Consider the following 24,132-nt stretch of genomic DNA (forward strand, 5'->3'; position numbering starts at 1 on the left):
TTCTGGTTCCTTCTCATTCTCTGGCTAGTTCATTCTTCACCTGTGTCTAGCTTGTTCTCTCTTCAAACTCTCTCTGTAAAACTCTCCGGGTAAAACTGCCTCTGAATTCCATGAACTGAACCAAGATAAACTCTAGTCCACTCCACTGCCTTTCAACTCACTGACTCAACCAAACTGCCTGAAAAGAAATGACTAGAACTCAGAGATCTGCATGTCTCTGTCTCATGAGTGCTGGGGTTGAAGGTGTATACTTCCACCCCTGGACCTAAGCTTTACTTTACCTGAAACTTGTTCTCTACCAGGCTGGCCTTGAACTCAGAGATCTGCTTGCCTCTGTCTCTTGTGATTAAAGGCATACCTTTATTCTAGCCGGATTACTCAGACCTAGAAGGTCTTTGGATGTTATCTGTTACCAGAGCAGCCATGTTGTGAATGAAAATACTCCTATACTCTGTAGCTTTTCCTGGCCTGGGATTTGCTATATAGACCAGGCTGACCTTGAATGCATAGAGATCTGCTTGACCCTCTGCCTTCTGAGGTCTGGGATCAAGAATGTGTGCTACCGTGCCAGCTTCTCTATTCTTTCATTTTTTTCCTTTCATACAGGTCTTCTTGTTGCCTAAGATAGTCTTGAAATGGGAGCTCCAACAGTCTTCAGCCTCCTGAGTGGATAGGATTACAGGCGTAGGCCACTGGCTCTATCATTTCTAATCTTTCAAGGATGGGCAGTGCTGCGTTTTGTTAGGATTGTAACATTTTATTTTACTGTGACTTGTGTCCAGAGCCTCCCATTTCTCCAGAGCTTTACTAATACTTACTGTTTCCTATTGGGGATCTCCATAGTATCTATCCTAACAGCAGTGAGTGGGGATCTTGCTGTGAGTTGTTGACTCTGGAATATTGTATACTAAGCCCTAAGCTCTCAGAAATGCCAACAAATACTGTGCTGCTGAGCCCCCAGCCTTCACTCTGGCTCTGAGTCATATTTTTCTCACATTTATTTGCTGTGCTCGGTGGCCATGTGCACATCTTTGATGGATCCTTCATCTCCTTCTGAACTGGTTCCTGTTCTTTTGGGTGTTAGCTGACCAGGCAGGCACTAGTTGCAGTTTCCTCGTCTGCCTGTTCATGCTGCTGCTTGTCTTCTGTGATGTTGAATCCATTTATAAGTATTTGGCTGCTTCTGACCGCACATCTCAGGGCAGTTGTCAAATCCAGTGCCATGAGGTTGTTCTCCTTTGTTTGCTCAAGGGTTTGGTCTGGTCTGCTTTGAGTTACTGTCGGGTGTGATGTAACTGTAAGGGCTACTTGTTGCTCAGAGTGTGGATGTTCGGCTTTGTTTCTGTGCTCCCATCATTCCCTGGCTGTCTGTGTGCCAGCGCTGTGTTGACTTCTGTATCTTCGTGGGACCCTTTCAAGTAAGGCAGCAGGAGACCTTCAGCTTGGCTTTGGTGGCTCTTTGTTTAGAATTCCCGAGATTTATAGGAATTTTATGATTTTTCTTTTCAATTTCTGCTAAAAACATGCTGTTAGGAACTATTCATTGGGCTGGGATTAAACATGATTAATTTAAAAAGGTGAGGGTGGGGTGAAGGGAGTGTGATGGCTTTGTGCCTAGTATTAATCCTTCAAAAATGGCATCAGTGTGTATTCTAAGCTACCAAGTGACTGATGCCTTCGATTTCTTCCCCAATGTTTCATCTGGAATCAGTTTGAATGAGAAGCTACAGGAGCAGGGCAGGGAACCTCTTCCATCTCACACCTCCACTGACATCAGCATTTTGCTTCGTCCCACTTCGCCCCTCCCTCCCTCTCTCTTCCCACACCTGCTCTGTGGGTTGAGCATATATGAACACACTGTGCTGAATCATTGAAAAGTGGTCGAGGTCACCAAGGTACTTGAGCTGTATTAAATCTAGCACCTACCACAAATGGTGGTATGATGTGTATCTAGGGAAATATCTGTGTTTTTAAGACAAATAATAATACTGTGACTATGATACCATTAATACACATGCAAGAAATTTAGTACCGGTGCATGCTTTCTGACAGATAACCTCCGCAGACTGAATGACTGGGCTGGTTTTCTTCCCTGCAGGCCGCTCGCTCTGGTCTGGCATCCAGCCAGCGGTCACTTGTCTGATGCAGCTGCAGATGCTCTTACCTTCCTGGTGTGGGGAGCTGCCCCCCCACCCTTTTTGTCTGTGAGTCAGTGGTGTCTGCCGATTGCTCCTGTGGCACTGTTTTGTAGGACGTGCTCCTTTCTGTGTTTGGATGCTCGTGTCCTCTGTGTAGACTAGGCCAGTCCCTTGTGTGAGTAATGCCAGCTTATGTGACATGTGTTCCCCTTGAGTCACATCAGGCCTGTGACACACTGATCTTGTTACTGCTGTGACTTGATTATCATTTTGCTATCATGGTGCCCACCTGCTTCCTCTGCTGCAGTGCCACCTTTCCATCTTCGTAAAGAAGACGGTCATTGAGGGATCATTGACAGCCCAGTGCTATATCTCAAATCTTTTACACAACTGGAATCAGTTATTATGTCAAGGATTGGAAATGGCGGCTCTCCTTATTTGTTAATTGGTATTCTTCTCTGAAAACAAGGTTTTTCTCTCTAGTAATAGATCTAAATGGAGCGCGCACACACACACACACACACAATGCAGCCTGTGTGCTTCCTCCCTTACTGTGTACTGACTGCCTGAACTATAGCCCCAGCCCTCCACCGGTCCTCAAAGAAGACTATCAGCTGAAGAGATGATTAGGAAGTCACCATTTTGTGCTGTGTTCTCAGTTTCTACTTGCTAAGTTTTTACAACTTTATTTTTAATTATCTATGCACAAGTGTCTGTGTGTGGTGAGAGTGCAGGTATCTGAGGAGGCCCAATGAGCTCACCGGGACCTGGAGTTACAGGAGGTTGTGAGCTTCTCGGTGTGGCTGACCAGGTTGAGCTCTGGTCCTACCTGCTGAGTCACCCTCCAGACTTTTTACTTTCTAAGCTTGATCAGAAACCACACATGGGTCACAGTTGCCGACATCCAGGGAGGCCTCAGTGTTATGACTGAGGAGTGAGGGGCTGCAGCCTGTCTCCTCTTTCTTTTTTTTAAAGATTTATTTGTATTTTATGTGCATGAGTGTGTTCCTGGTCCCCTCAGCTCAGAAGACATTAGATCCCCTGGAATCGAGAGTGGCTGCTCTGTCCACTGAGCCATCTCTCCAGCCTGTCTCCTTTTAACTCGACCTTTACTCCTTGTTCTGCAGGGACACCCTAGGGAAATGCTTCTTCCTACGCGTGGAAATTACTCTCCGAGGAGCTACATACAGGATCTCCTTTAGTGACACAGACCAGTTACCGCCGCCTTTCAGAATTGACAACTTTTCCAAGGTACCAAGTGCTGCTGAGTGCCGGCTGCTCCCATGGGGCAGGGTGGAGGGTCATGGTGCCATGCATGTGACACTCACTAAAGCTCTGTGGCCCTGAAAGCCCCACTCCTAAGAGATGGCTTCTCTAAGAATAACTTTTATTCTCCTGTTTCAGTTGTTGTCTTGTAGGATTATTGTCTCTGTCTGTTAACCCAGGCCTAGTCCTGGAAGCTTCTAGCTTCCAGACAATCCAACCTTACTGCTTAATAAGCTCACCTTTTCTTACTGAGCTCTGGTTGGCTGTTCAACTCAGCTGTTCTGGCTTAAACTCCTCTCCCAGCTGATTTATTCAATCTGGCTCTTCTCTCTTCCCCTTCATTGCTTTGCTTGGCTTCAAACTAACTCCAGCAATCTGCTCTAATCTCCTGGCTCCTTCTCATTCTCTGCCTCATTCAGTTTTCACTTGAGTTCTCTCTCTGCAACCTGTCTCTCTATTACTGTCCTGGTAAAACTGCTTCTCCTTTCTTTATTGCCTTTCCTTTCCTTTCTCATGAGTGTTGAGTATCCTATTCTGTCAAATCTTCTCTGATTCATCACTTTTTCTGCCACTCAATTAGACATCACTTTCAAATATGAGTGCTTCCTTCCACAAACTAACTTTATCTTCATTGTTTGGAATTAAAGGTGTGTACCACCACGCTTGGATCTAAGCTTTTCTTTACCTGAAACTTACTCTATACCAGGCTGGCCTTGAACTCAGATCTGCTTGCCCGTCTCCTGGTTAAAGAGCTATTTGTATTCCAGGCAGATCACACAGACCTAGGTCTTTGGATGTGATCTCTTGTCAGAACAGCCATGTTCTGAATGAAATTTCCTCTACACTTTTTAGCTGGTATTGTTATTTTTTAATTTACTTATTTATGTCATGTGTCTGGGTATTTTGTCTGCATGTATATATGTGTATGCACCATGTGTGCCTGGTACCTCAGAGATCAGAAGAGGCCATTATATGACCTGGAACTAGAATTATGTATGGTTGTGAGTCATCATGTGGGTGCTGGGAGTTAAGCCTGGGTCCTCTGCAAGAACAGGTGCTTTTAACCACTGAGCCATCTCTCCAGCCACCTCTGCCATAATTCAAATTAAAGTAAACTTTCTGCCCCCAAAACTTATTTTGACTAAGAATTTGGTTGATAAGGTACTCTTTATAGACATGCTGATAGGCAGAGAAAGGAATCATATGGCCTTGTAACAGTCGAGTGGGTAACTGCCACTGCTCAATTACAGTGGACATTTTATAATCCTAAATATTAAGTGGAAATCACGACATTCTGTTTGTAATTTCACTCTCTTTGGTTGTGCGAGTGCCACAGTGGACACGTTAAGGCCAAAGGACAACTTTCAGGAGTTGTTTTCCTTCCACCGTGTGGTTCTTGGAGGACTGAACTCAGGTTATCCGGCTTGGCAACATGTGCCCTTATCCTGGCCCAGGAGATTACATTTTATATTATCCCTTTAAATTAATGTGGCTTAGAGTATGAGACTTAATGTAGCGTGCGTTCAGACCCTCTATTCCTTCCTCAGGCAGACGTTCATGGAGGCTGAAAGTAGTAAAGACACTCTAAGAAAGATGGAACTGCTTCCTGTGGATGTTTTTGCAAATCCACTTTAAAATTTCATTTTTAATGTTCGTTATTTTACATGTTTATTTCTGTGTGTATCATGTATGGGTACCTACAAAGGTACACATCTTGTGTCTCCTGGAGCTGCAGTAAAAAGCCATCTGAGCCACTGGGCATGGGTCCTGGGAGACAAACTCTGGCCCTCAGCAATAGCAATAGGTACTCTCTATAGCTGAGTGACACTCTAGCCTCTTGGAGAAGCATCTTAAAGTGCTGTTTCCAGCTGGTTGTGGTGGTTGCCTTTCAGTAGTGGGCCTTTGGGAATCCCAAGATGCTTACAAAAGCATTATCTTCTCACTGGTGGTTATTCCCTGGAGAGTGTTCGTTTGGGGAGTGGGAGCTTCCACTTCAGGCTGGCTGACTTGCTTTCCAGGAGCACCGCCCTGAATGACGTCCTCTGCCCTCTAGGTTCCAGTTGTCTTCACTCAGCATGGCGTAGCTGAACCCAGGCTGCGGACTGAAGTGAAGCCCATGACATCCCTTGATTACGCCTGGGATGAGCCCACCCTCCCACCCTTCATCACACTGACTGTGAAGGGGGCAGGCTCGTCAGAGATCAGCTGCAACATGAACGACTTCCAGAATAACCAGCAGCTGTACTACGAAAACTTCATTTATATTGCTGCCACGCACACATTCTCTGGGTAATTCTGGGGTTAATTACTGTTCATGTAAAGTACAATCTTCTAACTGTTCATTGGTTTTAAATTTTAAGCAGTTTCTGAGGAGACAAATGGCAGCTGATCCCTTTTTCCTTTACCAAATTCGAGGCTCAGGGTCTACCTTGAGAGACTATTCTACATCCTTATCTGTAGTAGCTTGATCTCTCCAGATCCTAGACTTTTCTTTCTGTTAGACCTTCCCTAGGGACAGAGCCTAGCATTAAACAACACTGACAAGTCTTCCTGGGTCTTGAATTCCTGCAGTGTCTGTCTTGATGTTGGGCTGGTAGTGTGTGTTTGTGGGTTGTTCCTATGACACTGACCAATGTGACCTGAGAGACCAGTTCTGTCCTTGTTTTCTGTAAGTGCCAGCAGCCACTGAGCACTTTAAAAGGAGAGTCCTAACGGGCTCAAGAGGGTGAGGGCGTGGAGCAGGGAGGGAGAGAAGCTCCTGGAAACCCTAGCGCAGAGTGGGACAGAACTGCACTCTGTTGGAGTGCTAGAAGTTTGAACCAGTTTTTGGCACATACCTGGTGCTGATGGTGTGCATTTTTGGAAGAATTAGTAGCAGAGAAGAAAAAGTAGGGCTTAATTTTAATTTTATTGAGGGTCAGATTCACCTAACAGAAAACTAACCATTTTGAACTGAACAGTTGGTAGCATTTATTGCATTTTTGATGCTTTTGACTGTCACTTTGCCAATTTCACCAAACGTTTTTGTTGTCCTAAAAGAACCTCCGCTGGCACTGGTACTTACTCCTTATTCGCCCTTCATCCCAGACCTCAGCAACCACTAATCTGCCTCCTGTACCTGTGGGTGTGGCTAACTGGGTAGTCCTGGCAGTTAGGATCTCCTCATGGACCTTCTGTGTCTGTCGTCTTCACTTAACATAATATTTTGGGCTAGCCCCATGGTGGCTTGTGACCCTGCTTTCTTGAAATGTATTCAGTGTGTGAGCCTGCGGAAAGTCTGCACCGTGTCCTTGCCTGTCAGTCCGTCTGTTGGCAGTCATGTCAGCTGTTTGTACAGCTTTTTGCCAATTTTGTTCTCCAGTGCTGTAGATTGTCTTTTTTATTTTTTGATGGTATCATTTAAAGAATAAATTTTTTTCCATTTTGGTGAAATCTAATTTGTTGAATTCTGTTGTGCTTTTGATGTCCAGATGAGTAATTTTTAACAGAACTCATCAGTATGTTTTGTAATAGTAAGGATTGATGGGGACAGGCAAGTGATCTAAATTAAGCACCAGTCAAGCCCTATGCATGCTCTCCAAGGTGAGAGGCTGGAGAATGAATGGCTCAGTGCTTTATTCTCAACCGTAAGTTCCTGGGTTTGGATCCCAGTTCTCATATGGAAAGCTAAGAGTAATGACAAGTGCTTGTAACCCCAGCTCTGAGGCAGAGATGGGCAGATCCTGGGCCTTGCTGGCCAGCAAACCTAACTGAGACTGTGAGCCCCAAGTCCAACAAGAGACCCTGTCTCAAATAATAAGGGAGAGAGTGATAGAGGCACACCTCCAGTGTGGACCTTTGGCTCCCATTGCACCCATATAGGTGAGTTTGTACAAATCCATTTACACACACCCCTCAACACCTTGCACAAATACCGATAATATAAAAAACTCCCCAAGATGAACCAGGCTGCACCATTCCATAAAGGTTGGGATTTTTAAGCCAAGGAAAGTACCGCAGACTTGAATTGGGGCAAAGTGGCTAGTGGCTCATTGGATTCTATCTCTTGCTGAGGCTTGGGCATGTGGTGATGCTTATGTTTAGAGCATAGCTGCTTTCTTGGGACAGCTGCCTTAGTTTTGCCACACCCCCTTAAAGATACATGGCCATCATTTTATGGTTTGGTTTTGTGCCTCTGAAATTATGAGAAGAGGGAAATGCCAGAGTTATGTGTTCTTACAAACAAATCTTGAATTGTGCAGGAGGAAGGGCAGCTCTCAGCCTGTGTCCTGTCTGGCTTTTGCTTCAGTATTTCATAGTTTTTATCTGTTTTAAGACAGTCTCTCTGTGTAGTCTGGGTTCTCGTCATACTTCAGTTTCCTGAGTGCCAAGATTAGAGGCATGAGCCCAATGTTTTTGTTCTTTAATAGAGATTTATGCTTTGCTCTGTGTGTGTGTGTGTGTGTGTGTGTGTGTGTGTGTACATGTGTACATGCATATGCACTCATTTATTTCATCTTAGTTTGCAGGAGGGCAAGGGAAGGCCTGTGGCTTCCCACAAGGCTGTTACCTGTGCAGAACTTGTCTTGGATGTGTCCCCAAAGACGCAGAGAGTTATCCTAAAGAAGAAGGTAAGTGTCTAGAAGCTGGTATCTGGAGTTGGGGGCTCAGACTCAGCCGGGCCAGAGTGTGACAGGTGAGGAAGTGGGCTGGGAGCCCCGGAGCCTCAGGGTTCATGCTCTCACTGTGTTCGTGCTGGCTGCTGGATCCCTACCCTTCTTACTCCTCCTGAGTCCTTCTGGAGAGAAAATAGTCCTGAATCCATGATTTGTGGGTTTTGTTACTTTGTTTTTCTCTTTTTTCTTTTCTTTTCTCTCCTTAAATTGAACTAAATGAAAAGGTCCCACTGACAGGTCCCCCTTTTCATGTTTTCTGAATTAGCATGAGAAGAGCAAGCCATGCCTGTGAGTACGGGGAAATGTTTCTGTTAGCCAGCCTTGATTTGGAGGAAAAATTAGCAAAATTTGGTGAAAGATCTTACAAATGACTGGAAGAGTGGTAAATAATTGAAAGTGGAAGAGAGCAGACGTTAGGGATGGCAGAGATGCAGCAACCATTCTCGGGACAAGACTACCGAATTGTCATTTGGAACGCAGAGACCTGAAGAGTCTGCCGAGTTCAAGTACTACAATTCAAGCGGCCCCGATGGAGGGCTGGGCCTGCACTAACAAGTCTCCACACCGGTGTAAAGTAGCTTGTTTGTAATCAGTTTCACTTTGAAATTATGCAGATCCAGATAGATTTCTAATAGTCCCAGGCCACTCTAAACACATTCAGCCCTGCGATGTCTTTCTTCCTCAGACTCACTTAAAGGTGAGCCCCTAACGGCTTAGGGACTAAGTTGTTAGGGAAAGGGCACCCCAGAAAAGGTGCTTCACCTCCATTTTTAAAGAGGGGCATCTGGTGGTTTCCAGCTTGGAATAGGCAAGTCCCTGCAGGCCAGGTTTCCTCGCTGGGCAGAGAGGCCCTGCCTCAGCCTGTGGCATCTGAGGTGCTTCCTGTGTTGGGGCTGGTGCTGTGGGTAGATGTGAGCACGGGCAAGGCTGTGGGAGCTGCCTGTGGAGATGGAGGCTGATTTTGATCTCATGGGCATGCCAGCAGTTCCAGCAGCAGGAGTGGGTGCTGGTCTCAGTTTGAAGCTGGTTTTCCCACTCGTCCTGAGCTGCATTTTCTTACCGACCTCCTGGGAGTGTTAAAGAAACCATCTAAGACAGTGTACATGAAGTGCTGTGTCAGGGTGTGGGGGTGATAGCATAGCACACAGTTCTGAAGACACAGCTGTGCCAGGCTCACACTGAGCCCCTGTGTCTGTTACATTTTCCACTAGAAATGAAGAGGTAGTTTAGTTTGGCTCTTTGACAGGCCAGGAAACAGGCTCTGAGCGCTTCTGTGCTTCATCTACATTACTCAGGCTGTGAGCTAGCTCACCTTGTGACTGTGCAGCCACGTCTCAGATCCTGGCATCTTGACTCTCATATTCACATTATAACCTTTGGTTTTTACTCTGTAGGATGTAGCTCAGTTGAACACTGCCCAGTCCTACATTTAATTCCTAGCACTAGATAAAAAAGAAATTGTAGACTGCAGAGAACTATCTTTCTGGCACATGTGAATCATGTGAATGAGTTATTAGGAGCCAGGGAGCGAGGAGCCAGGAGCGAACACTGCCATGGTGCAACTCCTTCATGCTAAGAGAGTGTGACCCCAGAGTTGCAGTGTGGGTAGAGGTGTCTTTGCAGTGGGGTTCTGTGGACTGTGTTAGGGAAGCAGCATCACAGGACAGTTAAGTGGGTTATGGAATTGGGCAGGTCCAATTAGTCCCACTGCTCACTGGTTCTGATAGCATAGGGAAGTCTGCAAGCTGTAGCTTCCTTATCTGTAAGGACAGTGACAGTATGTACCTTGTTGGGTTGTTTTCAGGGTTAAATGAGTTACTGTACCTAAATCCCTCAGACCAAGGCCTGACCTGCAACAGGTTCCCAATAAGTATTATCATCTATAGCATATAATGGATTAAATAAACTCCTTTGACCTGGAAGTCTAATTGTACTGTTTTCGTATTCTAGCAAAGAAAGTGCATTGAAAATTAGAAGCAATCAATGAATCATAACCTTTAAATACTTGGTTATAATTAGTTAGTAACTGTTGAGACCATAAGCATTGGAAGGAGTGAGGATGCTGTTGTCCCTGCTCTAGCAAGTTACAGGAGTGCCAGAGTCAGGAGCTACCTTACATATATTGATATAATTAGACTCTTCTCTGGACTAAGACATCTGAAGTCTTCATGGAATAGTGGTAATCATGGTGATATAGCTAGGTAGGAGACCGCTCAATCCTGGCTTCTGATTAAAAAAAAAATATTAGGTGTATAACTTATAAAAATTTCTTTTAATTGTTTGTACCTGTACAGAATCCCCCTGGCTGTTCATGGGGTCCACATGCCGCCTCTTAGACAGCTGTGGTTCCTGCAATGCCCTCTGCAGATATGAGCCTCTGTACATGTCTGTATATGAATGTCATATATATGCACTTACCAGTGCCTTGCCCGTGGAATCTAGAAAAGGTCATCAGAAGGCTACCTGAGCTTGAATTACAAGCAGTTGTAAGCCACTACCTGATGTGGGTGCTGAGAAGTAAACCTGGGTCCTCTACAAGAGCGCATGTGCTCTTAATCATGAAGCCCTCTCTGCAGCCCCAAAGGATAGTTCTTAAAATATTTATACTACTTACAAATCTTGGTTGCTTGGTTTAGGAGTTTAGTGTATGTGCTGGTGAGATGGCTTAGGTTTTGCCATGTAAACCTGATGGCCTGAGTTTAAGCTCCAGATCTCATGGTAGAAGGAAAGAACTCACTCCTGAGGCTTGTCCTTAGACTTCCACACATGTGCACCATTGGACACACGTGCTAGTGCTCAGCATGCACCATACATACTAGAAAGTCACAATAACGAAACCCTAAGTATTTCTATGACGCGGGAAACATCTAAGTCCAGTTGCAACGTGAGAACCTTCTTGGCCCCTAGGAAGCGTGTGCAGACAGGGCTAGCTGTGGCCACATCTTTGTGTATCTGTTCATCAGGAACCAGGAAAACGCTCTCAGCTCTGGAGGATGACAGGGACAGGAATGCTGGCCCACGAGGGCTCTGCAGTTCCCCACAACCCCAACAAGCCCTCAGCCACACGCTCCATTGAGGGGTCAGCCATCCTGGATATCGCTGGCCTGGCTGCTGTGACAGACAACAGGTATTCCACTGGGTATCTTCTGAGTCAGGCTCATTGCCTGTTGACTCTCAATTTCAAAGTCAAGAAATTTGCCTCTCAAAATAAGAGTTCTGTAAACTGTCATGAGAATTTGTATTCTATTTTGTTTTTTTTTTTTTTGTTTTTTTTTTCCTTAATGGCTGATGCCTATCAAATTCTCAGGTATCATTTAATTTTAAAAATTATTGTGAGAAAAAAAATTATTGTGAGAGTACCCATGAAGGTGTTAAGAAAGATCAAATAATAATTTATAGAAAATGAACATTTATGTTACTGAAAATTTCAGTCTCCCTTTACTCTCTAAAAGTGAACAGTTTGTGTTCTGAAGTTTTTCCTAGTATTTGTCTTCCTTAAAGACAACACATTTAATAGCACTATTCAGACTTTTTTATGATTAACTCTCTGGACAGTTTACATGAGCTACATTATCTTAAATAAATTGCTCTGTTTACAAATGTATTAGTTTCTTCATAAAACCAGTGTTTTTGTTTTCAATTGGTACCTTATTTATCTTGAAAAATTTGTAAGTTAAGCCACAGAGTCAACTGTTTAGAAATGGAACAGTAAAGACTTGAAAAGCAGGTAGCCCCTCCCAGAAAGCAAGATGGGCTCACCTGTGAGTCTGCACGCTCCTGGGTTTTGGATCTCCATTCTGTTCTTTTGATTTCCTCATGTTGAGACTCAGCTCTGTGTGCCGCCCATCACATTGCAGGGTGGGTGCTGGAAGGCAGAGGAGTGGGCCTCACTGTGTGTCTCTGCAGATATGAGCCTCTGATGCTGAGAAAGCCAGACCGCAGGCGCAGCACCACACAGACCTGGAGCTTCCGCGAGGGAAGATTGACCTGTGGCTTGCATGGGCTGGTGGTTCAGGTCAGTTGCTTTTGACACCCTTGGTTGCAGCTTCCAGGGTCAAAACAAAGCCTTGCCTAGGTTATACATGGTGAATGTACTCTCTAGTTACTCCGTTTTTGTTAAAGGCAGTCAAGAAACCTGTGTGTCTGTGTGTTTCAACATGGGAAATGTTATTTTCTTTTTTAAAAGATTTATTTTAAAATAATTGAAATAGAATTATACCACTTTCTCCCTTTCCCACCTCCAGCCCTTCCTATACTCCCCAACTTTCAAGGTGATAGTCTCTTTTTCTTTGATTGTTATTGTTACATGCATATATATATGTGTGTACACACGTATGTATAAATGCACCCTGCTTAATATTTTTGGTTTTTGTGTTTGTACTTTTAGGGCTGGCCACTCCGCATCGAATAACTGATATAGGTGACTCATCCCTGTGAGAGACCAATTCTTCTTCTCCCTGCAGTCATTAGTTATCTGTAGTTCTTTGTCTAGGGGTTGGACCCCACAAAACTTCCCCCTTCCATGTTGACATGTTCCTTGATACTGCCATTGTTCCTGTCCTGTTTATGAGCCATTGCTAGGAAAGACTGTTTCTCAGCAGGATTTATGGCATTTTGGCATTTATAATCTTTCTACTCCCACAGCTCCTGCTTCTATGACTCAGGATTTATTTTATTTTACTTATGTGTATGTGTGTGCATCTGTGTGTGTTATATGTACAAGGGAATGCAGCTACCTACAGAGTCCAGAAGAGGGCGTCAGAGTCTTTGGAGCTGGAGCTATAGGTGGTTGTATGCTATTTGACGTGGATGCTGGCAATGGAACTTGGGTTCTCTGCAAGCGCAACAAGTACTCTTAACCACCAGACCATCTCTCCAGCTCCATAGGATATCAGCTCCATAGCATGCATTCTTGAAGGTGACAGACCAAGTGTGTTAGAAGTAGCTGTCCTGGGTAGTGGCGTCTTTTCTTCGGTTCTTGGTTTCTCTGAAAAATTTTTCCGTTAATGACATAAATTACCTACCTACTTTTTGTCTTGTTTTTCGAGACAGGGTTTCTCTTTGTAGCCTTGGCTGTCTTAGACTTGCTTTGTAGACCAGGCTGGCCTTGAACTCACAGCAGTCTGCTTACCTTTGTTTCCCTGAGTGCTAGGATTGAAGGTGTGTACCACCACACCCTGTGTACCTACATACTTTTTAAAAGAAGGAGGAAAAAAGAGTATCCATTAAAAGCCTGACACTGAGGTGGGTCGGTTAGTTTTAGATCCTGGAAGCTACAATATCTTTTGTAAAGTGTCGGAGCTGGTCCTAAGTTTGCACTGTGGTCCTTGTCACCATTGTCATCTTCTTCCTCTTCCTCTCCCCCCCCTTCAGTAGTTGGCTTGCCAATATCCTTCTTTCTCTTTAATTTTGAGATTATATTGTAATTATATCTCTTTCCCCTTTCATCTCTTCAAACTCTCCCGAGCCCTCCCCACTTGCTCTCTTTCAAATTCATGCCTTCTTTTTCTTTAATTGTTGTTAAATACATGTGTGCTAGTGTGCATGTGTTCCTTCTGTGGAAATGTTCTCGAGTCTGACTGTTTGGTACTATATGACCCATTGGTGTGTGGACGTGTCTTTGACTTGGCTACATTCTTGGTGGTATCAAAATGAGTATTTTGTTGTAGCAAATGTGACAGTCAAGGCTGCTAGAGTTTTCTTTGTTCTCAGCCAGTCTGTGGCATAACAAATTTCCAGGGACTTCATAAACAAATATGCACTTGGGATATTGTCAGGTATTTAGATTCCCACCCATCCTTTTTTGGGCTAGGTGTGGGCCTCTGCATCTGAGGTGAGCAGGTGGGAGGGCAGCTTGGGGGGTTGAGCACATAGCAGAGCAACACAGTGGCTGCGTGTGCAGGTCCACCCACTGTGGGACTCACACAGAGCTCAACAGTCCAGCATCAGGCCCTTGGCAGTTAGTGTTCCTCTTCCTGGTGGCGTCAGGATCTCTTCTCGTGGTGGTGTGTACAGCCATAAGAAGCCTCTTCTGTTTGGTGAGATTTATTTTCTTTACCTCTGTGGCCCTGAGCTTTTCTCTTCAAAGGCCAGCTGCTTACTTATGTGAAGCTCACATCTGGAGTGGATTTGGGATTTTCAATTAGCAGTACAATTCAGACTTCTAGAGGCAAAAGAAGGCTTGTTATAATTGGTGGGTTCCGGGTCTGACCCTGACTTTACTTCTAGCTTTTTTTTTTTTTAAGTCCATGTAATTCCAATTTTCGTGGAGCATTTTCCTCCCACCAAATCCCTTTTCAATGTTTGCTGTTTCCTGCATCTGCCCACCATTTCTTTGCTGTGAATATGTTTTGTTTAGGAAACTTTTTTTTTTCTTTTCATTTCTATGCTAAATACAGCAATAGAAGGCTCACACACATTTCTGATCTGCCCTTTCTAGGTTATGTATATACTTTCTAAACTTACCTTTATGAAAGGCGTTCCTTGTATTTGAAACCTGTCCTATGTGCCTTTTCATCATTCAGTATTTAAAGTGAACAAGGAAGACTGTGGATGGTAGTACATACCTCCAATTCCAGCAGGAGATGATGACTTTGAAGCTGCCCAGGCAACAGAGCAGGCCCTGTCCTGGAAACCAAAACAAAGAAAGAGGACTGGAATATTTGTTCTCTCTAGTCTGTGGTGTGTCCCCATGGGCCTTGCCCCATAGACCTGCATTTCGTGTGAGGAGCACAGTGGGACTATGACTTTTTCAAAAGCCAAACTGTGTCCCATTGCTGTGTTACAGGTCAGAAGTGGCACAACTTGGGGCTATTTGGTTGTTTTGCCGCCAGCGTAAAGGAAGCTTTTGTTCTGGAACTGGCTTTTTAATTGGAAAGCTGAATAATTAATGATCAGTTCTGTAATATTTAAGGTTTTTAGACAAACCTCAGTGGTAATACTCAAAGAAACAGAGCCGGCTCTGGCTACTTTATGAACTTATGTTTAGTGAGTGAGGTTTGTGATAAGGCGGAGTACAACCAATCTGCTTTGTTTGTGGGTTCCCGCTTACATGTGTGTCACCTTCCACATTAGTGCAATGCATGCACCTTGCCATTATATACAGTGCTACCTTTTTTTTTTTTTTTTAATTTGCAAGACTAACAAATTGTGACTCCCAAAGGAGAATTTCATCTCACTTATCTCACAGGTGATAAGTTGAAGTGTCTAAGTCTGTGCTATGGCCTTTCCTTTTATATCTTTATTTTGACATCTTTTAGGCCAAAGGAGGGCTTTCTGGATTGTTTGATGGAGCCGAAGTTGTTCTTGGTCCCGACTCATCGGTGGAGCTGTTGGGGCCAGTTCCACCAGAACAGCAGTTTGTTAACCAAAAAATGAGGCCTGGTTCTGGAATGTTGTCCATCAGAGTCATCCCAGATGGACCAACACGAGCACTCCAGGTAAGAATTAGAAGGGCCAAAACAAAACAAAACAAAAAAAAAAACAAAAAAAAGAATTCGAAGGGCCAACAAAACAAAACAAAACAAAAAAACAAAAAAACAAAAAAAAGAATTAGAAGGGCCGACATGGGCCTTCCTTTCCCACCCACATGGTCAGGCGAGTAACAGATACTTGTTTTAGTGTACTCACGTGCTGGATGTGGGCTGTGCTGTCCTCATCTGTAAGAAAGGGCTGGGTCTCCATTATAAAGTTGTGTGGGAGCTAGAGTGGAAGTGACTATAAAGATAAGGAAAGTCTAAAAATGATTAGGAATGAACCAGGCATGGAGGTACATGCTCATGCTCAGCACTCAAGAGGCTGAGGCAGGGGGGTCACTTGAGTTCAAGGCCAGCCTGAGCTACATCAAAAGACCCTTTTCTTCAACGTAAAAGAATTTTAAAATTCTTTTAAAAATGTGTACTCGTTTTTAAAATAGTTGATGTATGACCACTCAGGAGAAGAGAGGAGCTTTTCTACCAGACAAGTACAATGCTACGTCATAAAGGGAGGAAGTGAGGGAGTTCAGGGGGACTATGCTTGAGGCTGAGGGAGCTTCCTACAAGACGTACTACTCAAGCTAGCACCAAGTTAACAAGAAAAGTGAACCTGGCAGAGAAGATGAGGCACAGGGGCACTGCCATGTTGGTCATGTTCACACAGAGGTGATTTACTGAGCAGCTCTTAGAGGCAGGCAGCGTTTCAGTTCCTAAGCATGTGACCGTGAAATGACAGTCTGAAGGACATAGGCAGCTGAGAGATAAACAGAGTAAGTTACTGAATTAGTGTTCACTAGAGGAACAGAAATTCTAAACGAATATAGGTATGAATATTAAAAGGGGATTTATTGAAGTGTCAGTGGTCCCACTAGTCCACTGATGGAAAAAGGCCAAGACCTTTTAAGCTGTTAAGCCACAAGGCTGGATACCTCAGCTGGTGTTCAGTATACATTGGACTTCTCAAGAGACAAGTTCTAACACCAGTGAAGGAGTGCCTCAGCAGTAGATGGATGAACTTGCCAGCAAGAGAGAAGGCAAGCAGGCAAAAAGCAAAACCTTGCTTGCACTGTGTCCTTTTATATAAGCTGCTACTAGCTGTGTTCCAGACTTAGGATGGGTCTTTCTACCTCAAATGATTGATCAAGAAAATCTCCACAGGTGTGCCCAGCTGCTTGAGTGTTAGTTAATACCAGATATGGTCACATTGACAACCAACATTTGTTATCACGGTTCATCTAGTATTTCGGAAGCTGATTAGTGGAGAAACTAGCACATGCGTATGGTAAAAAATTAGATTAGAGACAGGATTGGGGTCTGAGATTCATACTAAAGGCAGAAGGTTTTGTCCAAGGCAGGCAGGAGTCAAGGGTTGGCACGATAAGTATTCATCTGAGATAACTCATTGGCTGCAGTGTTGAAAAGACTGGAGGCAGCAGAAAGCCCAGCTAAGAGGCTCTGGCACAACAGTCGGAGATGGTGGCTTAGAGCAAAGTGCAGGGCAAGAGTGGGAGGGTGGAGAGAAGCTAATCCAGAGGAAGCTGATTGAGTAGTCAGTGAATAGGTGTGGGATGAGGCATAAGGCTAAGTGGCCTCCAGGAATCTGTTGTCGGCATCAAGGGGGATAAGGGTCCACACATCACTAGGCAAAATGCAGAGCAGGCTTAAAGGAACCAGAAGTTATGTTGACACTTGCTGAGCTAAGGTGGCCTCATGTTTCTCTGTGATGATGTCCAAAAGCCATTGTGACTTTTGGTCTGGGGCTTAAGGTGAGATGTGTGCTAGAGATGCAGAGTCATCAGTCATAGAGTAGTAGGGAGAAGCCAGTGGAGGACTTATCTGTGAGCATTCTGATACATCATGTACCAAACCGTAGTCTGTAGTGCTGCTTTACAGAGCCATCTACTCATGCCAAATACAAATGCACTGCAGAGGCCTGCCCATGCTCTGTGGGGCCTGTCCTTGCTCTATGAGGCACCCAAGGTGTTTAGCTGGATAGAATGCTGTCTAGACTCAGAAGCTCACCTGCTTCATTATAACCCAGATCTTGCCCTGGCAGCCTTGAAGCAATTAGCCTCCAAAAGTTTCCTGGGCATATAGTGGCTCCTGACCAATATTTGGCGTGGAAGTGTGAGCCCTTATTTTGTTCTGTTTTTATTTCAGATTACAGATGTCAGCCAGAGGAAAAGTGAACGTTCATCATACGAAATGGAGGAACTTCCCGTTACAGAGCAGGAGCTTCGGAAACTGAGGAATCCAGATACACAGCAAGAGCTGGAAGTAAGTCTATCAGTTTATTTCTACATGTGTACATGTGTGTGGGTGTGGTACCATAGCATGTGTGAGATCAGAGGGCAAATTGCAAGAGTTAGTTCTCTCCTTCCACCTTTACCTACTGAGCCATCTTGCCAGCCCAGGCAGTAAATTTTCTAAATGCTTTAGATTAATTGTCTTGGTTGTCAGCTGGTGGAGAGTTTGCTCTGTGATTGTGTGAACTCTGAGTGTGGGGTGCTGTTTCACTGTGTTTATTGTTACCACATGTGTGTTTATGTCATTCGGGTGACGTCTGGATCTTAGGTGGGAATCACACAATAACAGATGTTGCCCTAGTGAGATGACAAATGATCCAAATTTTAATAGTAATTAGAGAATAAGAAAATGTGATTTTTCCCCCCTCCATCTGACTTAAATCCTTCTTCCTTTCCCTGTGTTTGTGCTTTGGGAAAGAATGACAAGTCTGAGATTGAGATGAGCGTGGGGAAGCATGCTTTTTTGATCTTGTTGCATGGTGCTTAAGTAAATGGCCACGTAGATGTGCACAGAATAATCTGCTAGGGGCTCATCCCAAACAGGGAGCAAGATTCTTGAGTAATCCCTCCCCTATGCTGTGCAGCATCCGTGTGTGTTATGTGCTGTCCTCACATTCCCTGGCATTCTGACCTGACTGAGGGGTCCATTCAAAGTGGAAGGCTTGGCTCCCAGGGGCAGGAGGACGTTTGAACCAGAAAGCTGACCAGTGAGACTCTGCAGTGGTTTTCAGCTTTTCAAAGCAAAAAAGCAGAGGGACTGGAAGCCATTCACGTCTGTGTACCCTTCTGGCCACTGTGAGCTCTGTTGTAAGCAGTTAATGGACAGGGCTTTGATTTCCTTTCAGGTGCTGGTGCGGTTAGAAGGCGGGATTGGTATCTCTTTAATTAATAAAGTTCCAGAAGAATTGGTCTTTGCAAGCCTCACAGGAATCAACATCCACTACACCCAGCTGACAGCCAGTCACATGCTGGAGCTCAGCATACAGGATGTGCAGGTACCAGGACGAGAGTGTGGTCGTCCTGTTTTACGTCCACCCACACCAAGTGTCTGCTGTATAAACACACCTTAATGTTTGGGGAAATGTCTTTAAAAAGTGCTTTTAATTACACGTGTATCTGTGTGTACGCACGCACGTGTGCGTGAGTGTGTGTGCATGCCCGTGAGTGCTAGTGCCAAGGGAAGACAGCTGTCCTCCTGGATCTGGAGTTAGGGGTAGTTGTGAACCACTCAACATGGGTGCTGGAGACCATAGCCAGATCCTTTGCGAGAGCCATAAGTGCTCTTAACTTCTGAGCCATCCCTTTAGCCCCTGGAGGAAATACCTGATCTTTAAAAGAGGCATCCCTGAGAAGAGCTTCCACCCCAACATCTCCCACAAATTCTCTTTGCTTTTGAGACAGGGTCTTGCTATGCAGCCCTGGTTGGCTTAGTATAACTTACTATATAGGACCAGGCTGGCCTGGAACCTACCAAGATCTGGCTGTTTCTGCCTCCTGAGTTCTATCATCAAAGGCATGGTCATTGTGCCTGCCAATACAAAGAATTTTTTGAATTCCGGATGCTCCAGGTGATGTATAAGTAACTCAGCTACTGGGGGTGGCAGCTGGTACACAGTGTACACGTGGAGGTCGGGGATTTGTTATTAAAGACCACAGCTTCCAAAAGCATTAGAGAACATTACCCCACAGACAGAAAACAGTGCTGATAGAATTGCAATCAACACAGAGTAGAGACGAAAACCTGAAATGAAGACATGAAAAGCATGCACTAGGCTTCTTAAGTAAGTCTTCTAAGGAGGTAATGGTTGCTTAGACAAACGTGACAGCAACTGCATTGTGGTCCCTGAGCCACATGTAAAAGTAAAATGATTAACAACAGTGCTGTGAAGTCTGCAGCGGAGAAATGGAAGTACAGCATTGTAATTTTGTACATGAAGTGGTATGTCGTTTAATGGTAGGCCAGCACATCGAGTTAAATACTGTAACCCGCCTCAGTGATAATGGTTGTAGGTAATTAATAAAGTGGAATAAAGTGCTTGATGAATCCAAAAGAAGGCAGAAAATGGGGTAGACAACATATGGGACACAATAGCAAGCCATAGCAAGGTGGCAGACAAAAACGCAATGGTGCCAATTAATTGTCAGTGTGATCAACATAAAGATGGTCAGATTGCATAAAATGCAAGACCCAGTTGCCACCCACAAGAAGCACACATCAGGAAGGCCTATAATCAGCATGGAGGCTGAGGCAGGAGGATCATGTGTTCAGATTCAGCATGAGGTGCAGTGAGACCCTGCCTCCCCCACCCACCACTTATTAGCTGTAAAGAAACAAATAGGTTAAAAGGGCCCGGGGGTGGGGGCCCTGTGCTTCAACTAGTCAAGAGGAAGGAAGCAGGAGTCACGTTGATTAATGTCAGAACAAAGAGTATTAGCAGAGAGAAGGAAGGGAATTTCCTAATGATAGGAGAATTAATTAATCAAGAGGACATGACACGTGTGAACACTGATACGCCTAATCACAGACTCTAGCCTTCTGACATTGTGACACTGTGTCATCTCCAGAAGCCTCACTTGAGAGCTGTGCAATTGAATTACAAAGAAAGAAACCGCAAAAAGAAAAGAAAAATTTCAGAATGTTTTAATAAGTTTATGATTTCGTGTTGTGCTGCATTTGTAGCTGTCCCAGGCTGCTCGTGGCTCAGAGCCTGAGGGTTAGACACACCTGATTAGAACTTTAAAATATGTAGAAGAGAGCTGGGAGGTGGCTCAGTCAATAAAGGAGCTTGTTTCAGTTCTGAGAACTGACTCCCACAAGATGTCCTCTGACCTCCACGTGCACACACATGTCAGCACCGACCTGTCTCAAACAAAGCAAGAATGGACACCTAGGTTGTCCTCTGATCTTTACACATATGACCACAAACAGAAAGAAAAAAGAAAAACTAAACGTCTGAAATCCATGAACTAGAATCTATAATTGCAGAACTAAAAAACCAGTGAGATCAAAAGCTGTCTTTGGGGGCTGGAGAGACAACTCAGCCTTCAGAGCTTGCAGATGACCAAGGTCTTTGTTCTCTCATCTTCAAGGAGTTTGGAACGAGGGGGAGGCATCAACAGCTCAGCAGTAAGAACACTGGCCTTGGGCAGGACAGCCTAGGTACAACCGGCTCTGTCATTGGTCAGCCTGAACAAGGGCTGCTCCACACGTGTCCACCTATCAGCTGGGACAGTGGGCTGATGCTTACACCCAAGTGTCACATGTACGGTGACCAGCATGGTGCTAGGCACTGCAGGTTGTGATGGGTGTGGCAACCAGTTTTTGGCACAACAGGTCTACTCGTGTGATGCTTTAAGACTTTTTTCAATTTTGAAATTATTTTAATTGTGAAATAATTATATTTATTATATCAAAATGAGGTTTTAAATGTATATGTTCTGTGGAGTGGCTAAATTAGGCTAACTTCTTAGTCATCACTGAGGGAAACCTTAGTGAAGAAGTAAGTACTCACCTAAAAAATTCTGCTACTATGTTGTTATTGTCCATACAATTTTTATTTGTGCATTTATATGTGTGCAAATGGCAGAATGTGCATGTTCAGGGCATGGGACAACTTGAGAGAATAAGTTCTCACCTTCCACATGTGGATCCTGGAAATTAACTAAAGTCTGCAGGCGTGGCAGCAAACGCCTTTACCTGCCAAGCCATTTTGCTGACCCTGTTGTTATTTTTAGACAGAGACTGGCTGTGTGGTGCACTCTGGCCTTAAGTGTTCAGTTCTCCTGCTCCACTTTCCAAGTGCTGGGATTACTGCCATGTACCAAGTTGCCCATTATCGTCACCTCTCCTGGTCCTGGATGAGACACAGAGAGAGACAATGTGTGTGTGTGTGCATGCGCGCACACATGCACGCTGTAGCTGTGAGGTGGCAGAATGGCCAGGGGTCTCTGAGTAGCCTGCTAGTATGAGGCACCAAATATAAAAACAATAGCTAATCAGCGTGGTATTTCTGTCTCGTTGGCTTTTCCTGCTCCAGGTGGACAACCAGCTCATTGGCACCACTCAGCCGTTCATGCTCTACGTGACCCCCCTGAGCAATGAGAACGAGGTCATTGAGACAGGCCCTGCTGTGCAAGTCAATGCAGTGAAGTTCCCCAGTAAGAGTGCGCTGACCAACATCTACAAGGTGGGCTGGTGGGGAGGCCGGGCCAGGGGCATGTATGGAGGCACGCTTGGTCGCTCAGAGCCAGTCACAGCCAGCTGCAGCACAGTGTATGCACAAAGGTGGCTCTCAGGGCTGAGGCATACATGGCTTTTGTTTGACTGGTGAGGGAGGTGCCTTTTCTTGGCACCTTGTCTCCTCACCTATGATTTCAGTGACCGTGGTAGTTCTGAACCATGGAGTGATGCCCGAGTCTTCGTTCCTGAGTGAAGCAGTATCTTGTAGGTGCTGTGGTCTATTGCTAAAGGTTGAGTGGTCCAGAGATAATTCTGGAGAGCTGTGGGGAGTCTGCCTTTGGAACAGTGTGGTGTGTAAACTGCCATGCGTGTACTAACAGCAGACAGTTAAAAGTGAGAAAGCTGTCATGCCTGAGGGTCCCCAGCTAGAAGCCAGCTGTGATAGCAGCAAGCTGCGAAAGTGGGAGCTGATGGGGACCAAGCCTACCTGCGGCCCTCCACCACAGACCCCAGTCAGCTTCTTCTCACCGGTGGGGCCCTGGGCATCGGGCAGAAGGGTAGCAAAGTGTCCACTGAACACCTCAAGTTCTGGTCACTGAAGCAAGGCAGAGAGGCGAGCCACAAGTTGTTTATCATTAAATCACACAGATAAAGAAACCAGCAGCCAGGCTCTGCTGTGCTCCCCAGGCTGATCTGTAACTCCTGGGCTCAGACCCCCTAGCTGGAACTATAGGGTCACCATGCCTGCCTACCTCACTGGGACCTGCCTAACTGTGCAAATGAAAGCTGCTATAGCATGTGCCTGTAAACCAGAATTTCTTTTTCTCTAGCATCTGATGGTCACGGCTCAGAGGTTCACAGTACAAATTGAGGAGAAACTGCTGCTCAAGCTACTAAGTTTCTTTGGCTACGATCAGGCAGAATCAGGTAAAGCTGATCACTCTACACTTCTGCCTGGCATTGGCCCACAATAGTGTGTTAGTCGGTTTGTAAAACACAGGTCGTCCCTAGACAACAACCAAGCTAGCTCCCCGCCTCCTAGGCTAGCTGGCTCAGGTTGGCAGTATAGCAGCTCCCTTTCCAAAACTGGCTTGTTGTCTGAGTCATGCCTAGCCACTGGGCAACCCTGAGAGGGCTTTGGCATCCTGGAGTGTGGGACAGCAGGTCATTAGGAAGCAGGACAGCCTCCTTGCACTTTGCAAGTTCTGTCTCTGTGCTGTCACGTAACAGAATGAGGACCGTCATTCAGCAGACCACTTTGTTTATGAAACCAGCTCAGGGCCAAGAGTCAGAAATGCCTTTTTGGCAGTTGCTTTCATTTACTTTGAAAAACAAAAACTGGCTAACCTCAATTACTGACTTTTGACATCTATGCACCGGTGCCTTAATGCCGTTACAAAGGTTTCTTGTTGCTGTCCTCTGGCCTTTGGAGAGGGAGTCCGGTCATTCTCAGAAAACGAAAATTTCTTGAATTGCTGGAGAGAGAGTTCAGCCATTGTCACTTTAGCTTCCTCATCACAGCCCTTTCTCCTGCTGTCTGGTGACTACTCATGGCTGCAGCTAAGAAAGAAGTCAATGCACAACCTTTGAGGAAGATTTATTGTGTGCGTGTGTGCCTGTGTTGTGCACATATGCATGCTTGTGCGTATGTGCATGTGTGCGTGTGTCTTTGCCTCTGTGTGTGTTTGTGTGTCTGTCCTCTGTGTACAGGTGCCCATGGAGGCCAGAAGGTGGGGGTCAGATACCCTGAAGCTGGAGTTACCGGCAGTTGTGAGCTGCCTGATGTGGCTGCTGGGAACTGAACTCAGGTCTGCCAGAAGAGCAGCAAGCTCTCTCAACTGCCAAGTCATCTTTCTAGTCACTTGGCTCATTTTTTGCTCTTTTGTTTGGTTTTTGTTTTGAGACAGTCTGTCTTTGTAGTTCATGTTCAAGTTCATGATCTTCCATGTGTTAGCCTTTTAAAACCTAAACTCAAGAAATGGTGGGAAAGAGGCTTTTGTTCTTGTCTGCATTTGTCCACCATGCTGGCTGGAGGGAAAGTATTTATGCCCACAGTGCAAGAAAAATTCATTTGTGTTTATACTCTAGATTTATATTCAGCTTCACAAATAG

At 45.0% G+C, this 24,132-nt stretch overlaps 1 protein-coding gene across 5 annotated transcripts in view; it reads left to right on the forward strand.

Moving 5' to 3' along the window:
* Positions 1–24,132, forward strand: part of Vps13d (vacuolar protein sorting 13 homolog D) — a 224,513-nt gene that overhangs the window by 117,389 nt on the left and 82,992 nt on the right. For all 5 annotated transcript variants that reach the window (XM_021649137.2, XM_021649138.2, XM_021649141.2 and 2 more), the window contains 10 exons: positions 3,266–3,389; positions 5,458–5,693; positions 7,906–8,014; positions 11,023–11,186; positions 11,966–12,074; positions 15,319–15,498; positions 17,695–17,811; positions 18,686–18,835; positions 21,878–22,027; positions 22,851–22,947. In XM_021649137.2, coding sequence (XP_021504812.2) covers positions 3,266–3,389; positions 5,458–5,693; positions 7,906–8,014; positions 11,023–11,186; positions 11,966–12,074; positions 15,319–15,498; positions 17,695–17,811; positions 18,686–18,835; positions 21,878–22,027; positions 22,851–22,947 — 1,436 coding nt within the window. The remainder of the gene's footprint in view (positions 1–3,265; positions 3,390–5,457; positions 5,694–7,905; positions 8,015–11,022; positions 11,187–11,965; positions 12,075–15,318; positions 15,499–17,694; positions 17,812–18,685; positions 18,836–21,877; positions 22,028–22,850; positions 22,948–24,132) is intronic.

Source organism: Meriones unguiculatus, chromosome 3 (genome assembly GCF_030254825.1).
Source record: "Meriones unguiculatus strain TT.TT164.6M chromosome 3, Bangor_MerUng_6.1, whole genome shotgun sequence".
In the NCBI taxonomy this organism is placed as follows: Eukaryota; Metazoa; Chordata; class Mammalia; order Rodentia; family Muridae; genus Meriones; species Meriones unguiculatus.